Source organism: Quercus lobata, chromosome 9 (genome assembly GCF_001633185.2).
Source record: "Quercus lobata isolate SW786 chromosome 9, ValleyOak3.0 Primary Assembly, whole genome shotgun sequence".
NCBI classification, from domain to species: Eukaryota; Viridiplantae; Streptophyta; class Magnoliopsida; order Fagales; family Fagaceae; genus Quercus; species Quercus lobata.
The window spans coordinates 9,448,676-9,459,654 of NC_044912.1; the positions used below are offsets into that span (position 1 = coordinate 9,448,676).

Here is a 10,979-nt window from a genome sequence, read left to right on the forward strand (position 1 = left end):
ACGATACGATACGATACAAAAAAATTAAAAATCGATTCACGATACGATTCACGGTTTAACAACTATGGTAGTATATGTGAATGGTTTAATAAACTGTCATCTAATATTTGGAGGAAATTTCCCCAATTTGGTTTAGAAAAACCTTTATCTAGTCTTATAAATAATAAACTACTTCATATAGATTGGAAGAGACTTTTCCAAATTAGTTTGGAAATTTTTTTTGTAAATATGTTAATTTTGAGCGAACTCTATTCTACTCTCCCTTCATCCCTTAAATTCAAACGGACGCTAATACTTTCTTTTTTTCCCTTTTTGAGAAGGCACTAATACTTTCTTTAGTATTAATTCTTACTTTCATTCTCAATTGCTAATTGCTGTTTGCACTATTTGATATCTAAAAACAAAAGAAAAAGTGTGCCCACGCGCCCCCAATGAAAGTGGGTCTATTAGCATGGACCAATATACACCTATCTCTGAAATCTCTGACCAGCCCACAAACATGTCCACAGATTCTGGCTTGGTACAATTCACCTGTTAGTCTATTACAAATTGCATTACAATAATAGTACCAAAAATAGTTTTTTTCCCAATAACAAATATCACAAAAATTTAAAAAAAAAGAAAAAGAAAAAGAAAATAGTATGATAAGAGACATAGGAGTGGGAGTAGTGCATTATAAAGATGATGAATGATGTCCTTTTTCCAAACTTGTCCTTATTCTATTTTCTTACATCATCACACATAAAAAATAAAAAATAAAAAATAAAAGCAAAAAACTATAAAATTGACTCTAATTACCACCCAATAATTTATTATATATATGTCATTCTCTCTCCTCCTTATAGTGCTAAAATCAGAGCCCAACAACATACCAACCCAAGTTGCCAATTTCTCTTTGTAGGACTGCTCTGCTTTTGTCACTCTGTTTTTTCTTAGGGGAAGTGAATTAAAACCTCTTCTCTTTATAAAACCTGTGTGTCTCTCTGGAAGCTTAGTTAAGCGTGTGAAGTGTTGGAAAATGTATGCCGAGGCTGGTCTTTTGTTCCCTTACTTTCAGAATTTCTCTCAGGAAGTTCAACAACTTGAGGAGTACTGTAAAACCCAGAAGTGCAATGCTTCAATGGTACTGTCTGTCTCTCTCTTTTTTTTTTTTTTTTCCATTTCTTTTTGTTTTGGCTTTGTGGGTTTGTTTGATCTTCATTTGTTTGTCTTGTTTTGAACTGGCTTTGGAGCTAATTTGCTCTAAAGTTTGGTTTTTTACTGTTCATTTGTGTACTTTTTAAGTGTCTGTTTTGTTGTTTTGTACTCTGAATTATCTTCTTATTGCTTGCTGAGAAATAGGGACAAAGCAAATGGAGCAATTTTTGTTTCAGTGATATCAAAGCTCAAGTTGTAAAATTTTGAGAGATTTATGTTTGGTTTTTTCTTTTTGGCCCACTCTAATATTTGCTAGCTGAAAAAAAAGAAAAAAAAAAAAGAAAAAAGAAAAAAAAGGGTACTAATATGTAAGTAATAAAAGTGTGGCATCTTTATGTTTTATGCTGTTGGGTTTACACAAATTTGGTTAAAAAAAGATCTTTCATTTTCTTTGATTTTTACCAAAAATTGTCTGAACACATTTGGAAACAGCTGGGATTAGCTTTACATGCTGGACCTGGAAAATGATAGAAAAGAAAAGGAATCTAGATGGAAAACATTTTCTCAATCATGGTTCCGTGTGTTTTACTCTTTCTTCCATTTTTTCTTAAATTTCTGATGTGAACTCTTTGTTGGGTTTGTTACTTTTCACAGCACTTACTTGGAGACAACAAAGTGAGCGTAGAAGTTTTTTTTTTCCTTTTTATTTATTTGTTGTGGAAAGAGATAAAAAGTAAAGGAAAAGGGAAAGTTATAATATTTAACTTTATTTTTATTCAATGGTCTTTGCTTAGTGTGAACACTAAATTTGGGAAAAGGAGAAAGAAAGAAAAATTGCCTTTGACAAAGTTGTTGTGGATCTTTGCTTTTGCTAAAAGTGGATGAATTACCTGAAAATTTTAGTATCCTTTTTAAGTGGTTTGGTGGTTTAGCCATCTATATAAGATTTTTTAGGCAACTTGATAGGGTTTCTTGATAGATAAAGTGCATGTGAAGAAGATATTAACTTTAGTTTTGGGAAGGGAAAGTTCTTTTGATTTTGGGGTTTTTCCTTTCCATCCAAATGCTTACTTATGGAAATTTGGCTTGTCTGAAGGAATTTTGGGTTCAAATTTCAGTAACTACTATACCAGTTTCTGCAAGATTTAATTGAGAAGATAAATATGGCCAGCTTTTCTAAATGTTTCTTTTTTAATTTTTTCTTTCTTGCTTTGGATGAATTTGCAACAACGACTTTTTGTGCCTGACAATTTTGGAAGTTCCATTCTGGAAAACTCACTTGATTTAATATCAAGTGCACGTCCATTTATTCCTAGACCAAATACATAATTTCAAAAGAATGAAAACCATGCTTGCTGCTTGTTCTCTAAAACCCCTGAGTTCTTTATCTGAAATTATAAAGCTATCATTTCCGCTCGTATTTTGGGGATACCAATTTGAGCATAAGTGCATAATGCATAACCTTAATTGGCTTAGAGCTGCCTGTTCAAATATAAATCTGGCATACTTTTATGATCAATATTGTGTGTAAACATGATTCTTCTTCTTCTTCTTCTTTTTTTTTCTTTTTTTTTTGAGAAAGTGATTTTTCTTGTTTAAGCATGTTGTTAAATGGTAAAAACTTGCAAAAATAATACTGCTACTCTTTGTCTGATGACTACCGGAATCTAGAAACAGTTTAATAACTTGTGTGGCATTTTTTATTCTCTGATCATTACTACATCTCCCTTTCTGAGAATAGTGTCAAGAGTAAGGTGTTTCACAGTCAACAGTAATTCTTTGTTACTTATTAATTTATTTTCCCTTTGTGTAATGCAGGGCAACCTGGTTCAGACCTCCACTATCTTGGAATATGACTTGGGAGGAGAAGGGGATCTTTTCAAAGCTCCAGAACCCATCATTGAAGAACCAGTTGTGAGCCTTGATCCCATGACAGCTGCCATGTCAATTATATCTTGTGGGGAGGATGTCATCTCCACCCAAGGGCTCAAGGTTGCAGACATTGAATCACTTCGAAATGAGCAGCTTTTGAATGAGGTTTTCTATGAGTGCAGGAAGGATCTCTTGGAAAAAGCAGCCATAGAAGCTCCACTCTCTGATGGGATGGATACCAAAATTCCTTTTATGAGGACAGATGAAAACCAAATTCAAGAAAACAAACCATTTCCTGATATACCATTCCAGAAAAGTGTTAGCTCAGAATGTTTAAGCTCAATGGACTGGATGCATGGAGCTGCAATGAAACCAAGTTTCCTGGATTTTCCTGGAATGGATTTTGGTTCAGTTTATGGAATGCGGAGGGCATTTAGTGAAGGAGACATTAAGGTCAGACTTAAATAATTTACATTGTTTTCTGACATGTTTATTTTCCTTGGTTGAGGAAGGATACAACTTTTGATTTCTTACCAGAATGAAACATCACTTATTTACATAGATTAGGTTCTAGAAGAGATTATGTTAAGAAAAGTAATAATAATAAATTGAAGGCGAAGGGGAAAACATGATGCATGTAACTAAAATTTTCAACTATTTGCTGTGGGGTTTTTTAAGTTGTTTTAAGACTCGTATAGTTGGGATTAAGGCTAAGTTGAGTTGAATATGTTGGACTTTGTAATTTCTGACCAAGGATCACATTTATATTACTACTATTTCAAATACTCATTAAGTAATTCACAGGTTTTTGGATGATGTCTTTGGACTCATTTTGTTAGAAATTTTAGGCACATGCTCAATGTAGAGATTACTTAACCAAAAAATAAAAATAAAAAAGAAGATCAATTCAGAGGTTGTATGTGCCTTGTGAGCTCGCATGTATTTTTTTATGCTTTTACCATGCTAGTGGTGTTAAAAGCCACTCATGAAAGGCAATCATTGCTGTCCTGAAATTGTTCACCTTTGGAAGTGCATAATGTTGGTGGGTGTGCTTAAGACATTCTGTTGATTTAAATTTTGCCTCAAAAGTATTCCTGTAGAGTCTTAATCAAGTAATTACTATATTCTGTTGGGAGGCCTGCCAATATGAGCTTCTTCTTTTTTTTTTTCTTTTTTTTTTTTTTTATAAATAAATTAAAAAAAATCTAGAATACACCCAATATTCTGCAAGAAGAGAATATTCTCCTTTTGTCTGCCCCACTCTTTTTAGATATTAATATATAGTATGCTTCTGTAATATAATATTTTTCTGGGGTTAATATCAATAGAACCTACAGCTTCCCCTGGATGGACCCTGCTGCTTGAAAATAAAATTGACAACCCTATTTCCCCTTTATGAAAAATTCAATTAACCTCCTTTTAGAACAATCTATGACCATTTACAAATACTACGTGACTATCAGGTAATGCTTGTGACTGAAGTTTCAATGCATCAGGTTTCTCACAAACATTTATCAATGTTGTTTTTTCAGTTGAGAACCAGATAAATTCATACAGCCATAGTCTAGTAATGTTATCAGCCCTTTAAATCACAACCTGTTGATTATCTCTTTAGTTTTTTATTTTATTTTATTTTATTTATATTTTATTTCTTTTTTAATTCCCTCCTCCCTGCTCTTCATTTGAATGTTTAGACCACCAGATTCTAGAGATTCATTTACTTGCAATTGAACACCAAGCATTCATTGACTTTGTAACAAAGTCTATGGACTGAGAAATGTTTAGATGTTTCTGGTCATTTTCAACAGGATTGGGCTGGGTCATTGATACTGAGTTTTTATGACAGGCTCTTGGTAATGGCATGAGCCTCATCCCCTCTCCTCATGAGCGTCCATTAACAATTAGCAACTGCACTACTGAAGAGCGCCAGGAAAAGCTTTCCAGATATAGGAATAAGAAGACAAAGAGGAACTTTGGCAGGAAAATCAAGGTACTTTAATATTAAATATTGTGTACATAAGTTATATTTTCATCAATTAATATTTTTTCAAAAATTTCAAAGTGAACTAAATGTTGATAGAATCAGATCTTTATTGCAAGTAAACTATGCACAGTGTCCAACTGTTGCCATCCCCCTGCATATGCAAGAGAAGAAGTAAACACCATATCAAAAGAGATGGATTCATGCATATCCAATTGTGTGTTCTTCTTTTGAAGTTTGCTATCAGTGATGTCTAGAAAACCACTCTTGTAAACTATTGCCTTGGAATATTTTTGCTTTTGGCATAAAATAATGACCTTTGAATTTTGATACAAGGAGAGCTACTAATCGACCTTTGTCATTACATCCTGGGGCCTCAGGAAATTATCTGATTGGTTGATGCACACCTTCAATAATTCCCAGTCATGACTTGCTTTGCCTAGAACATTAAATGAGATGAGAACCCATATAAGACTCCCTCATACTTCCTGGGGCCTCAAGAAGTTATCTAATTGGTTGATGTACACCTACAATAATTCCCAGTCATGACTTGCTTTGCCTAGAACATTAAATGAGATGAGAACCCATAGAAGACTCCCTCATTATGCTTTCACTTGTACATATATTCTTGGCTTCAAGACTTCAACAATCTTTTCCATTAGTTTTCCATGCACGGATTTAGCCATTGAGCTGATTAATTAAACTTATAATTTGGCTTTGTTTTCAGTATGCTTGCAGGAAGGCCCTTGCTGACAGTCAACCAAGGATCCGTGGAAGGTTTGCAAAGACTGAAGAATCTGATGGAAAGAGGTAATAACTGTTAACTAATTCAGTTTGAGGGAGCATAGAAAAGAAGCAGCTAGGTCCATGAAGTAATGAAAGAGATAGCATACCCTGGAAAATAGAACTTTTGGAGTCAATGTTAAGTTTGAACAGGTATAACTCAATAAACAAGACCCCTGCTATTGTAGCCTTGATCTCTTTATTTGTAGTAATAACTGCCTAGTAGACTGAAGTGCAGGAGTAGGGTTGTATATAAGGTTTGCTAAAATAAGAGGGGAAGCAAAAATTTGTACTTGTTCATATATATGTTATGTAATGGCAATGTACTCATCTCTTTATTCATGCTTCTACTTAACAAATGGCACTACCAATTATGGTGTTGGTCACACATCACAGTCATGAATATAAGCTTCTAAACTGCAACTTTTTCTATCTTACTTTCTTTTCCATCCCTTTATTCCTTTGTTCGGTAGAAAGAGATGACCCAAAATAAAAGTAGGAACTTTGCAGATGTTCCTTTTTTCTTCTTTCAAAAGTACATGAGCAGGAGAATTCGTCTGCCAGAAGCATTGACACTGATTGAACTATTAACTGCCGACAGCATGGTTACATGAGCCTTCTTAGATGATCACTAGAACTAATGTGGCAATCCTAATGGGCTTGCTTTGTGAGGCGTTGGGGCATCCACACCATTTGCAGACCTATTTGCATATGTGAAATATATAAGAATTTTATTTTATTTTATTTTTTTTTTTTTTGTATAGTCTTGTATGAAAATAAGAATTTTGAAAGCTTTTAATCTTAGGATATGTTTAGATGAGGAATGGAGATTTGATTCTCCCTTCTTTGGATTTGTTTTATGTATATATTTAGGATTTGAGGATAAGTAGAGGGTTAAAAACCCCTCCAAACCACTTTTAAATTCCCCCAAATCTGGGAGAATTTAGAGGGGTTAGGAATTTTTTTAATTTTTTGGGCATATAGTGGGGAAGGAATTTTGATTTAATGAATTTTTATGTACTTTTCAACTTTCAAGTTGACCTTTATTATTATTATTATTTTAATTTTTAGGTATAGAGTTTAACAAAGGAATGTAAATTTGTCCATTCCTTTATATATTATAATTTCCTATTCTTTCCACCTTACAACCAAACATCCGTGAGGGATATATACTATCATTCCCTTTAAATCTTTAGAACATTCATATCAGAGGATGAGTATCTATTCTACTTTTCACTCCCTCCTCTCTCATTCCCTTCATACTTTTAAGGGTAATAAAATTAGACCTGCCAAAAGTTACATTGGGTCAAGCTTGTGTTGAGTCAACTTGAGTTTGGGTTAAGAAAACCTAGACTACTGTCTACTGATTTCCAGCCTCTTTCGTAATCTGTTAATCTTGTCTCCCCTAATGGGTCAAAAAATCCCCCTGATTTGGGTGGACTGGCAGATTTTCTGTATGTAAAATTGTGAGTTCACTCAATTACATTTAAAAAAGAAAAAAAGAATTAAGATGGGTTTTAGTTGAAAAGCTATGTGAGCTTACCCAACTTGTTTAATCATGGGTCAGATTCTGATTTGACTTATTTTTGTCAAGCTAGAAAATCTTTACTCATATCAATTTATTTCTTCCAAATATGAGTACATTTTGGTTTTGCTTGGTCTACAAGAAGTATTCCAAATTGGAATGTAACCACCCTCTCATATAGAATAGAAGCCAGAGATTCACTCTCATGCAAGAGTATGGTGACGTGAGTCACATATATCGGATAAATAGTATATCACCTCCTTGCATAGAGTTGGATTGGGTACAATTTACACAAAATAATAATCAGCTAGAAGATTAGACTCCACCCTATTATTGTAAGTTTGCTTCATGCACTTTTTCGTAGTGATATGCAAAAGTGCTTCATGCACTTAGTGTCGGGACAATGGACATCAAGCAAACATGACCAGAAAAAACACGTTGTTGAAGCATCACTCTCGAGAAGATCCTAAGTTTTTAACTCCAAAGCCACGTTTTAAGGTGTATGATAGATCCGTGGGGAACTTGTTGACTACAGAGATTTTGGCATGTGCTTCTGGACTAAACTTCTAGTTAGGCAGACAATAAAAGAACTATTTGCATAACATTCATGACACTTTTATAACAAATCATAAGTGACAGATTGTTATTAACTGTTACTGGTACACAAAAAAGTAATTTTAGTGGCGGGTTCAAATTAGAACTAATAATAATTTACCACATAAAATTTGTTGTGAAAATGTTATTTGTGTAGCACTTATTTTGCAATAGACTTCTTGTTTACCATCATAGACCTTTCCTTTACCATTTGGTTACTTTTCTCAATTCCCTATTCATAGCTTACCCAAAACCAAAAAAAAAAAAAAGACTTAAACCTTAATGGGAAAGGACAATATTTATTTACAATACCTTAGGTGCTATTCCTTAGGTTTCTTTCTTAAAATTCAATCATGTGGCTACTTAACTAAAACATACACTTCCATCCATGAAAAAAAAGTCACATGACAAAATTTTAAGAATGAAACTTAATGAATATCACCTAAATATTGTACCTAAGTTTTGCTCAGCAAAAAATTTATCCTTGTAGTTTCACAATTTCATACGTGTTAAGTCCAATTCAGGCTAAGAAGGAAGTACACACTAAGACAAAATTACACCAGCCTAATCATATATCATTTTCAAACTATGCAATATAGGCTCCACTAGTTCAAATCACATCAAATCCAACCCACCATTAAACCTCACTTCTCCCTCATATTTTTCCTCCCACAAATTGATTGCTTCCCACATTGAATAAGCAATTTGAGCTCAATTATCGAGCCATATGTCCCCCATTTTTGATCATCCAAGATGTCGTGGGCTCTCTGTGAGGCCCAACTGATTCAAGATATGACAAAATATTACAAATTATATTGTCATTGAAAACAAAATGGTTCAAAACTAGATCCCATTTATTAAGTTATAGCAAAATTAAGTCAGGTTGATTAATTAACCGATTATGAGAAGGATTTTAATTCAGGGTTAATTATACCACAACAACAAATCACAATAATATAAGTTCAAAAATATAAATGACACAATACAAGGTTAATTATACCATAAAAACAAACCACAATAATATAAGTGCAAAAATATAAGGGATGTAGAAAGCCAATGGTAACCACCAAAGGAAAAAACACACCAAGAGTTTAGCCACCAACCCCAAGGAAAAGTCTACTAACTAAGTTGAAGTCTTTATAATTGAAACTAATCCTTATTTCTAGTTGCTAGCTCCAGTAGTGACTTACTCGCGTATCCCATGCAGCTCTAACCTAGTTAGATTATTCTATTATGGATTTTACACACTAACTTTCCACTCACTTCTTCAAGGAGCACCTATGGTTTCAACTTGATCACCAATTGACAACAATATCGATAATTAACAGTCATATTACTATTGTTTTTATATATATATATATAAAAACCCCAGCAGAGCTTCCATTAGATCATTGTAGCTAACTCACCTAATAATGGTAATTAATAGATTCTTTGTATGTAATCCAAACATTTATCCTGATAATGGTTTGCAACTTTGAATTCTCTTCTTGATTCTCTCTATAATTCCTTTTTTCTCCCCTTGTGACTGTGTTTTTGATTCCCAACTTCTTCTTTTCATAATTAAGTTAGCGAAATTTTCTAGTGATATAAGAGTTTGTGCTTTGCCAATAGGACACAAGTTCATCCTCTTCTAATAGTACCCCAAACTTTACTACTGATTACCTCATTATTAAAACTTTAAAAGATTCAAAATCATTTACCAGAAATCAAACCAAAAGAAAACCCAAGAAGAAATCTATAATCTATAATCTATAAATACTATAAAACAAGACGTATGACCATTAGTTGACCTCCTTACGAAGGATACAATTTTTTTTTATAAAAGAGCTACTAAATCTTGTTGACATTTGAAATAATAGTTAAACCTTTTCTATTGTTCACAGTTACAATTATATAAGCATATGAATGCATATGAATCCTCTTGAAGTCTATATCTTATGGCTTTTCAAGCTTATCAATTTTTGTTGATCCAATCCAAATCCGCTGCCTCTTACAACAGAAAATTACAAATAAATATATTTACAAATTCATAAAAGTGAATTAAAAACACTATTATTAGATGTTCCTAATAAGGGCAATCTTCTTCTAATGAAATAGCTTCTGTAGCTAAATAATTCAAACCACAGCTATGCCAATTTAGTATAAAGGTTGTCCTATACTATCCAGAAATAAAATTGAAAAAGAAATAGAGAAGCTATGGCTAAATTTTACTAAAACTTTCAAGGAAATTTCATTTCAGGATATCTCCTCAAAACCATTTTCAAACCATACCATGCTTAAAAACTCTGTCAACTTGTCAAAATAACATGCATTATTAACTAAAATAACATACCAAACCTTCTTCCTTGGTCTCAAGTGTAACGTGTTCCAAATTCCAATATGCTGTCCCAGTTTAGGCCTTGCCATCATTAACCTCTGATAAAAGACACCCAAAACTGTCATATTCTTATCATCTTTTTCAGAACTTGTTATTATTATTATCTTTGAATCCAACTATAGGGTAATTTCATTAATTCAAAACCAAACATCTTACTCAAAATTTAAAATATGTTTAATACACTGAATGAGAATTATAATATGAATGGTAATCTTTATTACTGAAAGTAAAATGTGTTGTAATGAAATCATAAAACATATTTATAAATTTGGTTATAAGTTGTAGCATTAAAATAAAACTTAAAATCTATTTTAAGAAATATCTTAAGCATACAAATATATTTCCTAAAAAATAATATTTTCTAAATGAGAAAGAGAAATGAATTATTTTTATGATTTTTTATTTTCATAATCGTTATATGCATATGAAAAGTTTGTTTATTTGGAAATATATTTAGTTTAGAAACATTATACTTATTAAAGAATAACTATTACAACAATTTTAGAAATGAATATTTATCCTCCATTTTAAAGAATAACTATTCATAAAAAAAATGATTATTTTAAAGAATAATTAAACTATATGAATAATTATTACATTACCGTACCTCTTACCATTTATCAAATATCTTAGATATTTTATTTGATCCTTGACCTGTCATCACATGCTTGCTCCTCTTGTCCTCCCATATGACTAGAACTTTGAATGAT

At 32.4% G+C, this 10,979-nt stretch overlaps 1 protein-coding gene across 3 annotated transcripts; it reads left to right on the forward strand.

Moving 5' to 3' along the window:
* Positions 1–834: 834 nt before the first annotated feature.
* Positions 835–6,161, forward strand: LOC115961002. Of its 3 annotated transcripts, none has more exons than XM_031080050.1 (4): positions 835–1,123; positions 2,956–3,462; positions 4,856–4,999; positions 5,718–6,161. In XM_031080050.1, exons 1-4 carry the CDS (start codon positions 1,019–1,021, stop codon positions 5,802–5,804), a joined length of 843 nt encoding a protein of 280 aa, XP_030935910.1. In that variant the 5' UTR covers positions 835–1,018; the 3' UTR covers positions 5,805–6,161. The 3 variants fall into 3 exon arrangements, with proteins under 3 accessions (XP_030935910.1, XP_030935912.1, XP_030935911.1); XM_031080051.1 differs by lacking the exon at positions 835–1,123 and adding an exon at positions 1,808–2,254; XM_031080052.1 differs by lacking the exon at positions 5,718–6,161 and having other exon boundaries at positions 4,818–4,977.
* The last annotated feature ends 4,818 nt before the right edge of the window (positions 6,162–10,979 follow it).

Bases quoted from the DNA above. Each gene is read 5' to 3' on its own strand.
- LOC115961002 (XM_031080050.1), top strand. From the start codon at position 1,019: ATGTATGCCGAGGCTGGTCTTTTGTTCCCTTACTTTCAGAATTTCTCT. The intron at 3,463-4,855 runs GTCAGACTTAAA...TTTTTATGACAG, and splicing joins TTAGTGAAGGAGACATTAAG to GCTCTTGGTAATGGCATGAG. The intron at 5,000-5,717 runs GTACTTTAATAT...CTTTGTTTTCAG, and splicing joins ACTTTGGCAGGAAAATCAAG to TATGCTTGCAGGAAGGCCCT.